We start from the raw sequence: 20534 nt of genomic DNA on the forward strand, positions 1-20534 counted from the left end.
CGGGCCAAGAGTTGACACTTGTACATCATGTGGAACTCAACAGAAGAAAAAAGAAAAAGAAAAAGAAAATTAACGCCCGTTTTAACAATATTTTTGTACCGTTTAGAAAGGTTCATGTATATTTTTTTCTTCCAACATTTTATTATGATGTGTTATTCCTTTTCGATATTACGAGTAAATCTGTCTTTTTACCTTTTAATAAATAAATTGAACTCATGAAAGATAAAATTTTAAAGTTGTACAACTTATTTTATTGTAAATTATACAATCATTACAAAAACAAATGCATTTCAAGTGAATTAATTAACTTATTGGGTCGCTTAATTTCAAAACAAATTGTTGTGAAATGTATAAGCCCATTCTCATGCATTATGCCGTGCGGGATACGTGGCTGTAACAAAACTAGAAGGAAACCCGCATCATTAAGGCATGGCATCTTCTAATTTTGTCTAACTTATTCCTTTTTCTGTCCAACATTGAATGGAGTATAAAATTTTAATTTACATTTAAGCAAAGTCGTTTAATTCAATAATGCTGGAATATATTTTTTTTTTTTTTTAAATCTCGTTTTTAGATGATCTTCGGTATACATAGAACACACATTGATCTCAGACGGATTTTTCTTTTTTCAAACCAACCGGATATATTTAGGATATTTCCCAGAAAAACCTTTGTTTCACTTTTTTAGTTTGTGCTGAGTTATCATTCAAAAGTCAAAGATAAAGGAATGCAACCACAAACCATAAAAATCATAGTTCAGTAAGAGTCTACAACAGAGCAGCAGGCCAAATTCTTTAGTCTTGTGCTACCAAGAATACATGAACTTATTGTTGAAAACAACTAAATGGCATCAGAATAATGTGAAGCACATCATCAAAAGACTGACTGCTTCTTACTCGTTGGAAGGTGCATCCTCTGATGGAACACTTCCTCCTTCTATAAAAGGCAGAACCCATATCAGAATTTTGTTCACTTCCCTGAAGAAGCTAAAAAGAAGAAGAAACAATAACATTCCACAGAGAAAAGCAAACGGATTCAGAAAAGGCATACCTTCTCCTGAAGGAGCACAAAATGACTTCCTGTAACGTGTTTGCTGTTGTGTTGGCTGAAAATGCAGAATTGCCAGACAAAAACTGGTCATTCACATTTTGAGGAAATGGCAGTAAAATTTATAAGTCTTTCATTAAGAAAGACATCATACCACCACGATCCAATACCTCAGATTTTATGCACTTGTGCTTCGGGTGAAACTTTAGATACTGTTCAGATGTTTCTACCAAGTTTTCTAATACAAATACAATACAATGTAAAAAATTTATCACTTTGCACATGATTGGATCTTCTAAAAAAAATTTCTCCACATATTACGTATTTACTTAAAAAATCAGGCAACAAACACCTAAAAACTTCACCTAAATTTTGCCATTATATTATTTGACATACTTAGTAGTTAATAATGCTGAAGAAGGAGCCACTGGGCCAGAAAGTTGGCTGTATATCAAGGGCTGCTGCTGGTAAAACAAAAGTACCCATAACTACATAGTTGAATAAGATTTAATTCCGACGTACATGTTTCCATTATTCTGGATATTAAAACTAGTAAAACGAAGAGCATACTCCACATTAATTTGATAACTGCCACAAACACTACAAATGGTAACTCATAGCCTTATATACGATTACTTCGTAGTTGATCTGATGGTAGGCTGTGAGCCCAATTGCTCTGAGGTACATTTAATTTCTTTCTCTCACACACACAACTGGTTTGGAGTGGTTGGAATCCGCCTTTTCACAAATAACAAGGTTAAGCAAGCAAAAAAAACTTTATATCACTAATGATACTGCAAATAACATTTTAACAGCATAGATATTTCAACAATGTCAAAGACGACCCAATCGCTGAATAGCATGCCAATTGCAACACAGAAGAACAGAGTGACAATAAAAAGAGAAGCAATTGTTATCAAGCTTCAAAAAGCAGAAAGACTTCCATACAATCATGCAATAATATTTGATTAAATACCTGTAATTTAGGCCGCAAAGCCTCCAGCGGTCCCTTGGGTTTTTCACCTCCTTGCTGTTTCAAGGTATATCAGAGTGTAAGAAAAATCAATATATGGATATCCAGCCACAATGCAATCACACTTAGAGATTTCCTTCCAGAAATACCTTTCCAAGTGCCCAATCAGCGGAATCAAAATAGGCACGTTCATGGTCCTGGAGTCAAAAAAAAAAAAAAATGTTAAGCCAAAAGAACGAGAACACACATCATCAGATATAACAGAATAATTTAAATATGATAAAGTTAAAAGAACATGTACATAAGAACACCAATTACACATCTACCTTAGATATAAGCGGTTGCTTTTTAGGAAGTAATCCTCCATATTTTTTCTTTATAACTTCCTCCTACAAGATTCAGGAACTCAATAAGCCAAAGTAATGTTATCAAAATCCTTGACATAAAAAGGTCGTCCCAGCTTCACTGAAACATGCAAAAATACAATTTCTTTAGAACAACCTGCTCCTTTGTTGATGGCATGGATTCATTAGATGTGTTTACATCCATCTGTCCTTGTTCTTTGTTATCCTCCACACTAGACATAGGATCTTTTTGCAAGTTGTGGCTGCAATAACGTCCAAAAGTGTAAAACGCCACAATTGTGAACAAGAGTCTGACATCAATTACAACTAGAAATTCTTTCAAAGTTCAAAATCATCAGCAAATGCTACTATTTATTCATATATGTTCCCTTGTGAAGAGGAATTTGATCAACTGTTTTTATAAATGCAAAGCACCATCATGCTCTTTATAGAAAGAGTCTGGACAAAAGATACCGGCAAGGGCTAACAAACAAGCATGGGCAGCTCCCAATCCAAATCAACTAGGATGCTTAGATTGTGCTAATGCTCTTCAAACAGATATGTGACAGAACATAGATAAATAGACAGACAGCTCAGTAAACTACATTGATAAATAGACAGACAGATCAGTAAACTACAATAACAAATGACAGTAAATCGTTTCAGAATGGATCCAAAAAAAAAAATCCAAAATGTTCCACACTTCCACTAGAGAGACCTTAGGCAACAAAATATACAAGAATCAATTAAAATGTCAGAAAATATCACATATAAACAAAAAGAAAACAAATATTCTGGTCTCACTGGCAGTTTGACAGACTAGAAAACAAGCATCCACTTCAAACGAATATTATTCAAACCTCACCCAGGTGCCAAATGATAAAGAGGTTCAGACCAGCTGTGGTAAAGAACTTCTGTATATTGGCTCAAACAACACCCCGCCTCCCTATTCCCATTCTATTCATAAACTTCAACTGAGGGGGACAAATCCATATTTCTAAACGTTTTGCCCACACTTACATCAACTGGAAAGAAGTGCTTTAAAAAATCATAGACGGTCATGTACACATGGCATAGAAAAAATAAGAAATATTTTTTTTAATAAGTTCACAAAGAAACTCTAACAATAGCTTATCATTAGCAAAGAAAACATTTTCCTGTGTTTGACTAAACTTTTCAGCATAATAATGATAGCTTATCCTTGACAAACTGCAAATAAAAAAACTCAGCAACACCACGCCTCACAAAAATGAACAGCCCTTCTTCAAGGAGCTTTTAGCAGCTAAAATTAATTGTCTTCCAAGAAGTTAAAATATAAACGGGCAACAATCCAAAATAGCATAATTGTTTAATCATTACAAAGCTGAAAAGCCCAACGAGCATCACCCCAACCAAATCAGCTAATATACCAGTATTTTGCACATAAAAACACGTACGAATGCTTTTCAATTCGACGACCCCATTAAAAGTCTAAGCTATTGAAAATAAAACGTCAAATTAATATGTTCTTGACGAATATAAGATTGATCATGGGGCGAAACAAAAGCATCAAAGGAGCGATAGCAGGAAAAATAATTAAATCAGTTGAAGATCAATCATCACGAGATGAAGAAACTAAAACGGAAATAACAGATCCAAGCTTGAAGAACTCACTGCAGCAGTGGGGGCACAACCGTGATCAGCGGAGCACCGAACGATGGGCAATGGGCCGTTGTTCACGTCTCTGTCCTCTTCCCAGCTCTTGCTTCTCTTCCTTGTCGACGAACCTATTCAATTTCAGATTTTCTTTCACTTCTTTATTATATAAGATAGAATCCAAGATCTTGATTTTAGCCTTTTCATTTTAATTATTATAGTATTGCAGGGACCCTTTTTGGATTATGTTTTCAAAATGCTACCCTCTGACATTTTTTTTTACCTCTAGATCTGGAGAGTCTCAAAATGAAAATAATTTCAAGGTAAAAAAAAATGAAAATAATTTTATATTTGTATGCTTCTTTCGGTAAGTGTATATCTATGTACATTTATAATTAATATTTAATTATTTTTATTAGATTTGTTTAATTTTATTTCTTACATACTTAACATATGTACTCTTCCTGTCCTTAATATAGGACCCAATTGTTAATTTAGTTTTGATCCTAAATATAAGACATATTTCTCATATTTGTCAATTTTCTCTAAATTACCCCTATGGATACTCCCTCAACCATAATCAAGTAGAATAGGGAGAGGAGGTATTAAAAAAAGATGATTCTGGTATTTAGGAAAAATGTGTCACATTTTTATAATTAACTAACTTACCTAACTTCCTTAATCTAATCAAATTAATTAAATGGGTCTTATATTAAGGATCGGAGGAGTATCTTTTTTGTTTGCACTTCTTGCAAGTTGCAACTTTTTTTAAAAACAAACCAGCATTGCAAGTTGCAACTTACAAGTTGCAACCTCTAAAAAGATATGCTGATTGCTGATTTTCCCTCTGTCGGATCATACTCATTTTTTCTAATCTGTATAAAACTTTGAAACGATTATATAAATTTCAGAATAATAAGATTATAATTAAATCGAACTCTTTTCCACTAGCCTCGTACTTAACAGGTTTGAGATCAGCTATACTATTTTACAGCATTAATAACATTTTTTTATAAATTTAACATGCTCTTCTAATTTTTAACATAAGATCTAATTTAAAAATTGATACTAGTCTTATACATAATATATATTTAACATATTTTTCAAATTTTTTAAATTAACCCTATTAATATTTTCTTAACAATAATCAAATAAAAAAAGCAAAAAAAATTTTAAAAAAATGATTAGAATGTTTTAAAAAACACGTATCATATTAACCAATTTAATTAACATCTTTAATTTACTCATTAACTAGGTCATACAAGCCACAAGGATCGTATATCTATAATGGTCAAAAATAACACGCCTCGGTCATTAGAGGTTAAAATGTTTTGTAAAGATTTAAAAAAATGTCATCTTCCATGGATAGGTAAACGAGTAAATTAACGGCAAAAGTGGGGTCAAAATTTAAAACTGTTATCCCCGTTTTAACTTGGTCTGCCAACATTCCTGATCAGCTAACGATAACCACGATAATAGATAGACATAAGTAGCTACTTCAATAAACAAATTGAAGTGTAGGACATTAAATGGAAGCTGATAATCGAAGTCAGATAGCAAGTGAGATTTTTATTAGCTAGTAATTTACAAAAAGGACACAAAGTAGCCCCCACAAAACCAGCTTATGCTCTTTGGTATTCTGAACCTAGGGATGCAAAGAAGCTTTGCGTATTTTAATGCCTTGCATTACAAGGATAAGAGAAATAGTTAGATCTTCTTGTCAGCCATGAAGCGCATAGGCCTGCCTTACCACCACTCTCAGCAACATTGATTAAATCTGCAAGCTCATCATCATCATCCCAGTATGCTTTAATTTCAGAAACCCATCTCCTGATTCAACAGGATGTTTGCTTCATCAATCCCCTGGAGATGGCCAGTGAACTAAATAATAATTGCATCTAGGGATTTCAGCATGATGTTCTTCGCCACTGCTTCTTCCCTTTCTTCTGAGGCAATTTGAAGGGACTCCAGCTCTTTCTGCGTTTGGAGGTCTCACAGAAGAAGCCAGAGGCAAGAGCCTGCTGAAGCCACAGCTCAAACGCCTCTTCATCTTCGTCAAGCATCATTTCAGCATCCAAATCCCATGGATATCGACCAGAGTTACACCGCGGGCTTTTCTCCAGGCCAACCATGTTCACATGGAAGCTCGGTCGATGGGTGTTTGGCCTACAAGCCATTCCCTGCATGAAAAAAAGGACAAGCCACCCTTTATGTTCAAGATTCCTTTGCAACAATTGAACTAACCCTTGTGAGAGGATTGCGAAAGAAAGCAACGGGCGCACATATTGTCTCAATCAAAGGTTTTACCAAGAATTCCGGAGTCTGGACTAATCAGGGAATCCCAGACAGGTTCCTAAGAGTCATTCTTTACAGGATAAAATGATAACCAAATAACTTAGATGTCGCATGAATGTGACCCAGTCAATTGCAAGGGGTATATATACTGAAAGCCAGTGTAATGCATCCGTGTAGAAAATATTTACCTTTCTTTTCTTTTTTTCTTTGTTTTTTTGTTTTTTTGGCATTGTGTAAATAGCCAAGGAGTTTTATCCGAGGAAAAGGATAAAATATTGCAAAGAAATAAGTAGAACTAGAACACTGCTGACAAGCGCTACGTATTGTACATGTGACAGTAGCATCTTAACACATCATCATTTCCGTTTTACCAGGTGTGACTCTGATGTGCACCTCCTAGAAGAGGCAGATATTTATGAAAGAAGTGAATTCCGATGAAACGATTTTGATCTGCACTTGGTCACGTCTAGTAGAGAAGATGAGAGATAAAATGCCTATAAAAATTCTTTAATTTTAACTATTAATATTTGATATAGATAAACTTACAAGAGCAGCTGTAAATGGAAGTCACACGATTTTCGCTCCACCCCTTACCATTAAAGCATGCAATGATTCTGACTCATTTGCAATACTTCACATCTTAATCCCTACCCAAGCAAACCCTGCAAGTGCACATTAACATGGTCTACCTTTGCTGTTCCTAGATATCCTTTTCAATTCTCTATTTTTAAATTTCAGAAGAATAGAATCAGGTAAAAGTGAATTATAATATGTAGACCAATAAAGTAGGCATGTAGAAGAGACAACTGACCTGACAAATGGCCCATTCTGACACATCAAAGATCTTGCTCTCCGCACAAACAAAAGCACGTGGAATCTCCATCTATAAAGAAAAGAAACTACAGTCAGCAATATGCCATGTGAATTAAAGAAAATGAAGCAGAGACCAATATTTGCCATGAAGGAATTACCTTTTGAGCCCTCTCAAAAACCAGAGAACCTTTGTACTCAACCCATCCATCTCCATCCTTGGCTTGATGATACTGACAACAGTCCTGCTCCCAAAGTGGATGTAATCAATTTTCAATTAATAAACATAGAGCAACCAAGCACAAGAAAGATCGGGAGAGAATTAATTCAATAATCAATAAATAGAACGTAGTAAAAAGAAATCTAACCTGACACCATCTTGCCTTGGACTTAATTCTATTAGTGCATACCCATATATGTGAATTGCCACACTTGGTGCACTGTATACGCCTGGATTCTTCAGAGCGATAATCAGAATTGTCCTGCAAGGATTACCAGCAGAATCACTACCTTACTAGCAAAGGTCCTCAGCAACCTACGGAATCATGAGAAAAAGATGGCTTTGCTAATCAAACTACCAAACTACAGCTTAGCTTTACTCTGCATTTTTGCAGGAGGCTGTTTCCGCAATGAGTCTTACCCACTATACCAGCATATTTTTCTTCCCAATGGAGTGAATTCAACAAAGGGTCAGCAATCCATGGTTCCTGAGTAACCGTGTCCATGCCAACTCTACCTAGGTAATTATTATTGTTATTCTTCCCTACTCTAACATATCACAAACTCCATCAACATTTAGAGGGTGTTTGGATTAGTTTTTTAGAAGTGATTAAGAGTCTTGTCTCGGTTTGCATGAAAACACTTTTTTAAAGTGCTTTTAAGGGTTACCAAACACCCCTTTAGTCTTAGTTATTGGAATCAGTCCGGGGATAGGCCCAGTGTGGTTGATCTATTGGGTCACATAATAAATATGTTGAACCAGCCATTATAGCTAACACACACACACACACACACTCTAAACAAGTAGATACACAAGACCCATGCCTATAGAGTTAAGGAAACAAAGCAAAACTCCCTTCATTTCAAAAAATCAAACTAGAATAACCACAATATTTGCCTGGCAAAAATACCAAAAACTAAGAGTATGTCAAAATCAAGTATAAGGAAACCATCATATTTACCTGACGTGAAGCACCATAGGATTTCTGGCAGACACTTTTAGCCCTGAATTCCTCTTTCCTCAATTGCTCATCATAGTCTCTCTTCTTTGTGGCATCAGAAAGAACCTGAACATTCCAAATATTTAGTGAATGCTAAAAAGCCACTGCCAGAATATCATTTATGCTTATCTTTCAACTCCAAGAGAAGATTGCAGAGTGAAGCCCGTGCTTAAATTAAAAGTCTACCTCATATGCACATTGAAGCTTCTTAAAAGAATCACTTGCCAGTGAACTGCCCATATTCTTATCAGGATGAACAAGCATTGCCTACATCAGTAAATTTAACTAAATTTAAGTACAGTTCATTCCGTATAAAACATCAGAGCATGAATAGGCAAGCAAACACAACATGGCTCAGGTCAATGAAACCCCGCAGCATCATCATCTGGCACTAGTTAAGCAAGATTACTTCAGCATTAACGAACAACACAGGAGTGCAGGAGAGAAGTAAAATTAGGATTATTTTCACCTCAACAAAATAGATAAATAAGAAACACAAACCTTTTTCCGGTATTCCTTTTTCAAAATCGCTGCATCAACTTTCTTGTGACGGGGAAATCCAAGCGCATCATAATGATCCAGACTATTTAATATTCTCCTCATTTCATCAACAGAATCAGTTTGTACTTTCACCACTTTGCTAGCAGAAAACTCTTTCTGGTTTTCAACAACTGAAGTGGTAACAGCCGGTTTGCTGGATGATTTACATGAATGTGAATTTTCGGATTCAGCAGTAGGAATGGAATATTCACACTCTTCAGTAAAGTCATCTCCCAGAACTGTTTCCGATTGTCTCTGGTCTTCAGAATGTGAGCTGCTTTCACTCAAATTATCAAACCATTGGAGAAGGAAATTCAAAATGTCGTTGGACAAGAATGCAAGGTTTACACACAGAAAAACACCAAGCCATCCCACCCGAACTTTCACACAGTATAAAGCATACACAGTTGCCATTAGCACCACCAAGCGTGCATGATTTAGGGAGAATAAATAACCTGCATTTGTGTATTAACAAAACAAGAACACAAACAGCTAAGAACTCAATTTTATGCATATCACTGCCCAAATAAAAAAAACATTTCAGATCTGAGTAATGAATGCATTAGTGAAAAACTGAGGAAATGGCATCAAGCAATGTAATTGTGAGCACACAATAGTCATGATGAATACTTTAAGACGATAAAACAACAGCCATGAACTCTCACGCCTGTTTTCCTAGTCATTAGAGGAATACAGCTTAAAATACAAGGTGAGTAAAGTGTACCCTACCTCCCACAATAAGTAATGTTCCTGTTATCCAGAAGTTAGCATACATCCACAAGATAAGGATAGCAAAAAGCCCTACAATGAAGACACCAGGAGTATAGCCCAGGTACTGGACAGCAGCTCCAGCAACACCCTAAAGCATCCAATTAAACTGTGAGTAACAAGTACAAAATTTACTCTATAAACTGTGTAGCTGCACTGAAATGATATAGCCCAGTAAAGAGCATTATAAAAAGGTCCCCTCAGCCTCTCGAGCTAACATCAAAGAAAAAGTTAAAAGAACCAAAAATCTGAAGATTGCAGTCTCATTAAAATGGCAGAAAAGAGAAATACAGAATAATATCAGCAGAGTCATTATAAAGAGATTCGTAAGGGACAGAATGTTAGACCAAAATAAATAAGTGCATGGTACGTTGAGCTTACTATGCTCATATAAATGTATAATCTCCATTTATGCCATAAAGTTCCAGTATCACAAAAGCACTGAAATCAAGGTGCCGCTATAAGCAAGCCTAAGGAACAGTCATGAAAAATTTCTACCACCTAATAAAAGAATCCTATGCCAAAGTTTTCCAGTGAACTTAAAAAAAAAAAAAAAAAACAATGCATTAGAATTTTTTTTAAGACCAAAATGACTCGACTAATTAAAGGTTTCAAGTACATTTCATAACAGGCGTGAGTTCTTTTATAAAGTGGAGGACAAGAAGGACAACATTTGCAGCAACTTTAAAATGAAAAAATACATTTCAGCAATCTAGATGAGGATTATAACATTTAATCTTCAGTCAATGGACCTGAAAGTAGTCCCAGAAAAGGCCATCCTTGAGGTCAGGTAGAACATGTACTGAAGTTTGAAACGACCGAAATAGAAATGTTTGAGTAAACATAACTCCCAAATAAGATACATAAACTCAACGCCATTAGAAATTGAAAAGGAAACTAGTCAAAAGAGGGTAAAGGGAAAAAGAGGAAAGCCCCAAGACAAATACAACAAACGTATATTCCCTAGAGAGCAATTAAAAGCAAATCAATGCAATTAAAGTTTTGTTGATGTGAATGACATTAAGATCTACTCAACAACCTGAAGCAAAGTTTGTGGGGGACTGCAGTAAATGGCAGGTCCACATCTTGCACAACATTTAAAGTTCTCCGATGTCCCAAATTACATTTAAATAAAAAAATAAAAAAGCGTCCAGTTTTCATATCTAAGCAGAATTCTTCAAATTTTATTCTCAGACTCTTTACAAAAATTTCTGATAGAGTAATCAAACAGTATAAGCATTAAAAACCCATTACTGCAATAAAGTATAAGCCAATCTATCACTATTATAAAATGCAATCAAAGTGAAATTAAAATAACAGAATGAATAGGTACATGCTAGAGCAGATGAACACATACTAGAAGCAAGAACAGAAATCAGAGATCAACAATGCTAGATTTAGGCAATGTAGCGTGAATGACTACATACCATACTAATAAGTACATAAATCAAGCAATGCATCGAGGTCAAACTAAGAAGACAACACCACATTATGAGGAGAAGCATAGCTGGACCCAGCTTGATGAACGACTGAAAGCCCCTCACAATACAATCTTTCCAATAAAAAAACGATAGCCGAAGGATGCTTCCCAATCTGAAGCATGCACTGCATACTAACGGCCAATGTTGCTCGATGAACATGGCAGTTTTGTCCCTGCAGCAACTCAATGAAGTTCGGGCACGCCAGTAAGCATCCTTCTGCGATCGAAGCCATTGCCAACCTTGTTTGAACAACCCTATATCCTCCATCACCAAAACCTTCTCATAGACCTAGAAACTATCAAGGCACCGCCTATTACTGGTAATAAAACCTCATCTGAGAGCGATGCTATGGATGCCGATCACCATGAATCCGACAAACCATATAGCTCAGCGATTGTGACGCTAAATCATCAATGCTACCCATAAAAGGAAAAAAAAATTAAAACTGAGGAGGGGAGGAGAACCCTGATCTGCCCAAGTTCAGCTTGTAAACTGGGGAAAATTAATAAATTAACCAGCACTGCTAGCCAATCACGGGTTTCTCCAGAAGAAGAGCTCCAAATACATAAAGAAGTGGGATCAAAACAGACTAGTATTCAGTCCATGAAAGAACTAAATACAATCACGTTTCATTCAAAGGCAAATTGCTTCGCAAATAAGCTTCCAAAAAGCAGCTACTGTTCACAAAAGAGCGAAACACAAAAGCAATAAATAATCCCCCTTTTTGACAACAATGTACCCCTCTTTTACAAACCACAGAAACAAACTCTCAGGCCAGCACCAACCAAAAGAACACAACCCCACACTGAAACAGTTCCAACATGCCCAGCACTGGAATAGGAAGGGAAACCAGACCCCATAAAAGGAAAGAACTTGAAGACGAGCCAGTAACCATGGAAACCCTAAACATCCAATGGCAGAGAGAGAGCGCGAAACTTCAAGAACCGCCAGTCGATATGGATCGTCGTCAGATAGAATGGGAAAGAAACTTTAACGGATTCCTAAAGGGTAATGCGGAGAATCTTTCCTTGGGCTGGGTGTAGAAACCAGAAGCATTGGCTCTCTCTAGTTCAGGGATTGCTCGTGAAAAAGAGAGAGTTTCAAAAAGTTTTATAAAGGGGATGAAGAGTAGAGTGAAGACTTTCCCTACAGGGAGAGGAGTGAGGGAAGAGAGAGATAGATAGAGAATGAGAGAGAGGAGCGATTTGACATCATTCAATATAATTTTTTTTTTCTTTTGCTTTGTGGATTAGGGCTGGAAGCTGTCTAACAATGATGGTGTGGGTCCCAATCATAAATCCTCCCATTGAAATTTGTTGTTTGCAATTCGTTTGCTGAACTTAAACCAGGTTACGTGGCTTTGTTGCTTCCATGGGACACACTGGCGCTAATGCTTGAAACTAAACAAATACTCGATCGCTCTTATTTATAAATTTTAAATTTAAAAATAAATATAATTTATTTTGTAAGTTTTAATTTTGAGTTTCTCTTGCTGGTTGAAAAAAAAAAATTTAATTTATCTTAACATTTAATGTACTCTTTTTAATTGTATCCTTAATTATTGATTTTTTTTTCTTTTGTCATGCTTTCTCTCATCACATTTCCATGCATGATCTCTATCATCATTTTTCTTATTTGCTATAAGAGCATATTTGAAAGTAATAATATATTTTTAACATATTTATTACTTTTAACTAATTATTCGTTATCCACAAATTAGATATTTGAAACTTATAATAAAAACTAAACGGAGTATTATAAAATGTAAATTAAAATATTTCTGATTTTTCTTACAAAAAAGGGTACCTTTAAAAATAAAAGGTGAAAAATAAAATACATAGTCTAAATGAAGGTGAATAAAATTAAAAACTAAACTATTAAATATATGTTACTATTATGAGTATATTAATATATATTTTACATAATATATTAATATTTAATAAATACATTGATAATTTTCTGGTTCAGATTGAATCATTATTATATATTGTCCGTATGTTATCCTTTACAGTTATCAATTAGATAGAGTAATACAGTCCTTATTTACCTAAAAAAGAGACAAATACAGTGATTACTTTGGGAAAATCACTATGACTGTTCCCTTTTAATCTAGTCTAGTCTTATGAAATTAACTATACCAGCAAATTTGTGCCACAGTATGCCTTCCTTATTAAGCTTTTGAGTATGAATTTGTAGGTAGAACTTGAGGCAAATATCATAAGTACCTTACATTAATCACCAAAAATTTATTACTATTATAATATGACGTGGGTGTTTGTTATTTCATCTATTTTTCATACCTTTATTATTCCATAATACCTCCTATTTTCTTCAAATTTATAGATCTGGATTAAATCAAAGTTGTAAACAAATGCTTATAAATACAGGGTATCTCTATTATATTCTACATATCAAAACGTAATAAAAGATTTTTTTTTTCCTTTCTTACTCTCTTTTTTTCCAACTTTCCCTCTTATGTTAGTATTCTTTTTTGTTAATTTATAGTTTAAATTATTTATAACATTTTGTCAGTTCGTGTTTCTACTAATTTTTTTATGATTGTGATTTAATTTTAAAAGGAGATAATTTCATACTATATAACTTAATTATTTATATTTTATATATAGGATGAGAGGGACTATCATTATTCACAACAAACACTCCCTCTAGCCATGAAAGGATTTATTCCAATAGTGATTGTCAGTATTCCCTTATAACTCATCGTCTCAACAAGAGATCAAAGAATATCTACAATTCGCTAATAATAGTTAATCTAATTAATAAAGAGTCAGCTCATAACCCATAAGATTATGAGCCAAGATCCTGCTACTGATACGAAGATCCTGTTAGTAGGTAATTTGTAAATACTACAATAAGTGTTCTCTAACTCAACTAAATTTTTTTCTTTAAAAAGAATCTCTGCAATTCATTTGATTACACAAGGCTCAGTCTTATCATCACCAAAAGATCTCAATGTCTATTGTTGGATTATGCTCTTTTTTAATTAAAAGAGTATTGTGTGTTCTTAGTCTAAAATTATATACAGGAGTTTTAATATCATGAGGCTTGTTAGCTTATTGCCGGTTTATACCTAGCTCTTTAATTATACATCCTTGGAGTTGCTATACTTCATATGACAGTTTCGTTTTTCTTTTGTAAAAAGAATATCTGCCGGCTTATTACTTTTCATGAAGAACCTCCCAAATTTTCATGAATTCTAAAATTTTCTAAAGAATGTGCTTTGTTAGCTATAAATTGTACATTTTGGCCTCTCCCCAAAGAAGCCTGGCAAAAAAAAAAAAATCTCTCGCAAAAGTGTGTTTGAATTCTTCTCATGATCAAATGACAAGAGTTAAAATTGTGTTTTTTTTTTAAAAAATCCAAATAGTTTTTCACATGCTAAACCTAATTATAAATTCAAAATCACAATTATTACATAAGTCATCAAGCACTCCTTAAGTAAAAGAATTTAATTAATTTATTATTCTTGCATGGTTGGAAACATTATGTATTTAGAGTTTGTGGGCTCACAACAAAAACAGAAAGGAATATATATGACTTCAAAAGCACGGCCCTGCCCTCGTCATCTCATCCCCTTCCTTTCCTTTCCCATTTTTTAGGGTTTTTTTTTTGGCCGGACTTGTTATTCACTTTTAAGACCAAGACCAGATTCGCCACCTTTTCTAAACTCTTGGCATTTAGAATTATTGATATTTAATTACTTTTATGATATTACAAATGTCGACTTTTTTTGACCAGCATTACAAATGTCGACTTACAACATCCTATCTCATATTCAAAATATAAGAGTTAGGCAACTTTCACTATTCATAACTAAAATTTAAATTTGTTTGAAGGATTAAAGTTGATTTTTTTCTAAAATTACAATTGATAGTTCTCAACACTTCAATTCATACATTTTAAAATTACAAATGCAAAATATCCTTATAATATCAAAATGGATTGTATTATAATTTCAAAAAAATACTGATAATAACTTTCTATACTGTCAATATTCATAATATAAAATCTATAAATCTAAAAAAAAAGAATTATTTGTAAATCACACAAAGTGTGATATGTTTCTTAAATTTTGTGAAATGTATGGAAGAATGTGTCATGTTAATTATCGTTTTTTTTTTGGGTAAAATGTTAATGATAGTTTTGATCGTTGTATCTTTTACTTCTGAAATTTCAAAATTTAATATAAATTATACAATTATACAAATCAACACAATATCATCATTATAAATCAACAAAATTTTTAGAAAATCGTATTGTTCATAAATCTTTTTTTGACTCATTTTTAAACCCTATAAAGAAAATGGGCTTGAATAATTTGGTTCAATCACGTGTTTTCATCAACTAACCACATTATTCCTTTCAGAAAGAAATCGCCACCCTTTCTTCAATTTTTAAGATGACAAGGACTGATGTTGATATTTTCTACCGTTTGGTTGAAAATAACCAACTTTTTTAATGGAATTCGTTAAAAGATTTTTTTTTTTTTTGGGTTTAATTTTGATGTGCGCATTACGTTATTCGAATGCTTACTATTTTAATCTAACAAGAGCAATTTATAGATACTTTCACTCTTTATAATTCTATATAACTTGATTTTTTTTGAAAGCTACAAGAAGTCCACAATATTGAGCTTCATATTTCTATGGTGAATGCAAACTTGTTTCAATGCGATTCCAATAAGTGTATTGCTCATCACTACGATAAGATCTCTACCGTTCAAATACAATTGTTACACGTATGATCTGCAACATCAAAGTTAAATTACACCATATCCTCTCTCACGAAGGAGCTTCCCATCATGAAAAATAATGCATGAACATGTCAAGGATGGATTTACTATGTTTCTCTTTATGATCTGATTTAATGGACTCATCTTTTTATTTATCATCTGAATTTAAGAATTTCTTTCCAGAATCTGATGTTCAGGACAAATTACAAGTCATGAGGTGGCAGATAACAACCTGCGTGTGTTCTTCACAGGCAAACAAACAAATGGTACACAGAGAAAAAAGGTAAAGGGGAATGTTCACCAATGAATGTAGGACTTGTCCATATTTACAAGACAGTACTTTCCAGAGAGAAACTTCCTAATCTTGGAGGGTTTGCACAAAAGAATAAAACACTCCCCCCAAAAAAAAAAAGGAAAAAGAAAGGTAAAATTTGCAAAGTTTACTTGACATAACAAGCATTGAAAAACATGTTGAAAGAAAGAATAAAACATTAGCGTCTGAGATTTACATGCTCTGATCATATTGCGTGGCAAAGGTTGTAGTAGCAATGGTTGAAGAAGTTGATGACAACGTAGTGTCCTGGTTGTCCGAGGCAGAGGTTGCGTTATATGAAGATAATGTCTTCATATCAACTTCGTTTTTCCGGTTTCCACCAATTTTGAGGTCCATAAAGTCAGAAATCAAGGCTGGTTCTGTTATCTTACTGTCATCAACTTCCTTTTTGCCGGTGAGCATCTCGACCACTGAAGACATGGATGGCCGGAGTTTCGGAACTTCCTGAGTGCAAAGAAGGCCAACTTTCAGAAACTTGCAGGCTTCCTCGGCATCGAATTCCCCGTTTAGTGATGTGTCTACCAGCCCTACCAATATCCTTCGCTGATAATGTTTCCATGTCTGGAACAACAGAAGTTTAAATAAGAGCAGGTCCTGAAATCTTTTATGAAGCTTCAAAATAGATTGCAGTTGCATAAATTCAATCAAAGTGTGGAGCAATTCCTCTTCTAAATTGTATCTTTTAGGAGATACAGCTAATTTATCAGTTTAATTCTAAATTCCGGTCAGGCTTGTATTTAATTTTACAATCTTCCATTGACAGATTCTGCTTCTCTAATTTCATTGTTTACAAGCACTTCATTTCACAATAACAAGTCATCTGAAATTCAAGAGCGATTCATAAATTAGCAGATATTCAAACCAACAAGCAAAAACAGATATATAGATCTTCATGAATCAATTCCAGTGTGAAATCTTTAGACCTCAAAGGCTCCAAATTCAATTTGAAACAACTTGAAGGATCGGTAAGAAGCAACTCATATTACTTTAGAGCCCCATCAAGAATTAAAGTGACATTACGTCGGTAAGAAGCAACTTGAAGGAAATGAATGACCGATAGGATTGAGAATATGACAGAAGAGAGATCCATACCCTGTCTAGAAGGTATTGTTCTTCCTCTGGCAATCGTGTGTTTGTATTACATCTCCCACTGACAATTTCCAAAAGAAGTACACCAAAACTGTAAATGTCTACTTTTCTATTCACCTGCCCTCTTACTGCATATTCCGGTGCCAGATAACCTCTGAAATAGAAAATGTAGCAGTAAATTCCATACGTCCAATAGTTAAAAAAAAATGAAAATAGCATAAGAAACATAACTCGTCTGAGATATTGAAGCTTCCCTCTTCACGCGCAGAGGGAAAGGTGATCAATAAGTAATAGACAGCAAAAATAATTCAATCCTAAATATTTATGCATGCTTGCATAAACACATAACTGCTCCTCAGCACTTAGGTTAATGTGAGAATTGCATTTTTTAACAACAGAAATTCCCAAACAATACCAGGTTTCTTGAGTCAAAGATAACACCTTATGGTAGTAAATGTATTGTTTAAATTAATAATTAACAAATTAATCATTAAAAATATATTTCTATGTGAACTCTAAAGTCACCAATTGACATGGATGTAAATTTATATGTGGAACAAAAAACTTGAGTATTTTCCTCCTTTGTGACCGCCCCTTCTGAGAGATCAGAAACCATTGATGCGTACAAAAAGTGAAATCAATCTATTTAGTAGCCAAATAGAAACTCTTTAACAAACAAAATATGGTGTAATTTTGGTTAATAAGCATGTGTTAGGAGTGCTGACTACCAAATTCCTAGTGAAATGCGGGATTTTGAGTTTAAAACTGGGAAGTTGATGTGGAAAAATCGAGTCTTCCTACCAGGACAGCTACTTTGCATAATGAAAACAACAGACAAAACTGAACTTATAAACAAGAATCCACCAGTTTCCGCAGAGACTGTAAATCAGAAAAGAAAGTCTCATAGAAGCAGAACTTACATTGTCCCTGCCACACGTGTGCTGACATGAGTCATGTTTGGTGGGATAAGCTTTGCAAGCCCAAAATCTGAAATCTTTGGTGTAAGGTCTTTGTCAAGGAGAATGTTGCTTGCTTTTATATCCCTATGAACAATATGTGGTTTTACTTCTTCATGAAGAAATGCAAGCCCACGGGCAATCCCAATGCAAATTCTAGTCCGTGTTCGCCAGTCGAAGAAAATATTGCTGTGACATCCACCTGAAAAAACAGGCATAAGGTCAGCATTTAGTAAAATCTATCAACAAATAAAACACTAAGAGTTACTGATGAATTAGAGTAAATGCTTTCACCTAGAAGTGTCTGTGCAAGACTGTTATTCTCAAGATAATTGTAGACTAATATTCTGTGATTGCCATCCACACAACAGCCATATAACTTAACTAAATTTTCATGCTCTATTTCTGAGATCACTTTGATTTCTGTCAAGAATTCATTCACCCCTTGACTTGATCCAGCTGCAAGGACTTTGATAGCAGCAATTTTCCCGTCTTTTAGCTTTCCCTGGCCATTCATAGAATTCTCTTAAGATCTCATTCATCAAACAATGGAGAAGAAATCTATTTCCAAACTTCTATGGCAATGCAAGCAAGAACTGAAATCTTGGGCTTATAAGTGCTGCGACTACCTTATAGACAGAACCGAAGCCTCCCTCTCCAATTTTGTTGGCTGGACTGAAATCCTCGGTGGAAACACTTAATTCTTTGTAGGAATAAAGAATAAGATTGTGAACACCTGATAATTCTGTTCACAAATATATACAGTCAAAATTTAACACTGGGTCTAGTATTTGTTGAATGCATCATGCTAAGAGTATCTTAATTCAAGCACACACCCATGTCCTTAAAACATAAATCAATTTTAATATCAACTGTTTAAAGAAGTATTTTACCTTCATCAATTTCAGGATCTCGTATCACTGGAGGTGTAACCTTCCTACGAGTTAAGCAAGAAAAACATGACGTCATGACCGACTGAAAGCAACTACTAAGGAGCAGTTTTCACTTTCAATTGATAACGATTGCTTCAAATGAAACCACCGCAAAGCCCACCTAATTTAACCATCAAATTGGAAACGGTCAGTGTCTCAAAGAACAAGATAAGAGCTGAACAATCTAGAAGGATTCCATGGTATGTTACCGGGATGTTAAATGCAAAAAGTAATAACTGACTAACTAATTCCAATTTTTCTACTAATGTCCATGTTAATGAAAGAGGATTGCCACTGAGGTGTGTCCAAAAGAATCAAAAGCCTAGTTAAAATTAAACTACATAAAGGCACAGAGATCTCCATCAGATTTTCTGGAAATCTAATGCAAAACCAGCTGAATTCACTATGTGGCTTCCATGTAACTAAGTCATAACGTTCAATGTAAAAACAAGTCAACACTAGGAAATGCGGTTAAGGATTTTAGAGAACATCTCTTGCTGACCAGACAGAGTAATGAAATTGGGATCAATCATACTATTGCCCTCTCTTTAGTCACCTATTGCAGGGCATGCGTTTGACTTTTGTTCCACTTTATTTAACCTAACTTTTGAGAAACGAAGTTCTCCTTCCTGGTTATACATGTCTATTTTACCATTGCTCAGGGTTTAAGCATGAAAGTTTGAAGTGCTGAAATAGAATGAGAAAAGTCCAAAAGTCCATTACAAAATTTAGAGCATAAGAAAAAGGGGAAGAGCAACCAGTCAATACCAGTCACCGCCGCAGAGACAGAGGAACACTTAATCACCGTTTGTTTCAAGAAACCAAATCCAAAACACTTGCAGGTTTCCAAACAGAAATAAAAACAGAACACAGGCCTATAATTGAGGGGTAACTAAACAAAATATTGGATGAAAAGTATTACTGAAACTAAGCTGAGAAGCAGCTATTGGAAGCAAGAGAAGCACCACCTTGACAAAGCTGAGAAAAAAAGGAAAACAGGTAGAAGAAATGGGAGAAACCAGAGAGAGAAAGTGTGATTGAATTGGGTTTTGTGAAGCCTCTTGAAGAGGATATTGGTAGTTATTGTTTTGGCGAGGTCGACGAAGGAAGAATACTACTTTGAAAATTCATCTTCTTCTCCAGCTATGGTATGAGGCGACGGCTATGCATCCCAAACAAGCGGCGCGTGTTTGATAATTTAATTAATCAATTAATAATAATAATACAAATTTGTTTTGAATATTCTCCTAGTTGTGATGCCAGCCTTCAACAAATTCAGTGGGGTCCTCGTGGAAATTAGTGGGAAAACAGTAAACATGATTGAGGTTCCTCTTACCGTTTATGGCGTATCCATGCA

The 20534-nt window shown here is 34.6% G+C and overlaps 3 protein-coding genes across 6 annotated transcripts; all 3 read right to left on the reverse strand.

The window, feature by feature from the left end:
• Nucleotides 1-720: 720 nt before the first annotated feature.
• Nucleotides 721-4150, reverse strand: LOC114750875 (uncharacterized). The gene is made up of 7 exons (XM_028939514.1): nt 4018-4150; nt 2522-2627; nt 2347-2409; nt 2170-2217; nt 2024-2077; nt 1051-1105; nt 721-936 (listed from the first exon to the last, which is right to left on the reverse strand). Exons 2-7 carry the CDS (start codon nt 2603-2605, stop codon nt 893-895), a joined length of 348 nt encoding a protein of 115 aa, XP_028795347.1. The 5' UTR covers nt 2606-2627; nt 4018-4150; the 3' UTR covers nt 721-892.
• A 1325-nt stretch (nt 4151-5475) lies between these two features.
• On the reverse strand, nt 5476-12267 carry LOC114750877 (uncharacterized). Of its 3 annotated transcripts, XR_003740694.1 has the most exons (10): nt 11060-12267; nt 9594-9723; nt 8826-9319; nt 8511-8591; nt 8286-8390; nt 7473-7586; nt 7266-7349; nt 7106-7177; nt 6889-6956; nt 6106-6179 (listed from the first exon to the last, which is right to left on the reverse strand). XR_003740694.1 is itself a non-coding variant. In XM_028939516.1 (9 exons), exons 1-9 carry the CDS (start codon nt 11378-11380, stop codon nt 5907-5909), a joined length of 1674 nt encoding a protein of 557 aa, XP_028795349.1. In that variant the 5' UTR covers nt 11381-12265; the 3' UTR covers nt 5476-5906. The 3 variants fall into 3 exon arrangements, 2 of the variants coding, with proteins under 2 accessions (XP_028795349.1, XP_028795350.1); XM_028939516.1 differs by lacking the exon at nt 6889-6956 and having other exon boundaries at nt 5476-6179; nt 11060-12265; XM_028939517.1 differs by lacking the exon at nt 6106-6179 and having other exon boundaries at nt 6930-7015.
• Nucleotides 12268-16042: 3775 nt separating this feature from the next.
• On the reverse strand, nt 16043-20278 carry LOC114750874 (cold-responsive protein kinase 1-like). 2 transcript variants are annotated; one of them, XM_028939512.1, is made up of 7 exons: nt 20146-20278; nt 19139-19298; nt 18875-18990; nt 18540-18750; nt 18210-18447; nt 17293-17443; nt 16043-16761 (listed from the first exon to the last, which is right to left on the reverse strand). In XM_028939512.1, exons 2-7 carry the CDS (start codon nt 19212-19214, stop codon nt 16372-16374), a joined length of 1182 nt encoding a protein of 393 aa, XP_028795345.1. In that variant the 5' UTR covers nt 19215-19298; nt 20146-20278; the 3' UTR covers nt 16043-16371. The 2 variants fall into 2 exon arrangements, with proteins under 2 accessions (XP_028795345.1, XP_028795346.1); XM_028939513.1 differs by lacking the exon at nt 20146-20278 and having other exon boundaries at nt 19139-19872.
• Nucleotides 20279-20534: the final 256 nt, after the last annotated feature.

Source organism: Neltuma alba, unplaced genomic scaffold, assembly GCF_004799145.2.
Source record: "Neltuma alba isolate B1F8T4 unplaced genomic scaffold, ASM479914v2 tig00006663_pilon, whole genome shotgun sequence".
In the NCBI taxonomy this organism is placed as follows: domain Eukaryota; kingdom Viridiplantae; phylum Streptophyta; class Magnoliopsida; order Fabales; family Fabaceae; genus Neltuma; species Neltuma alba.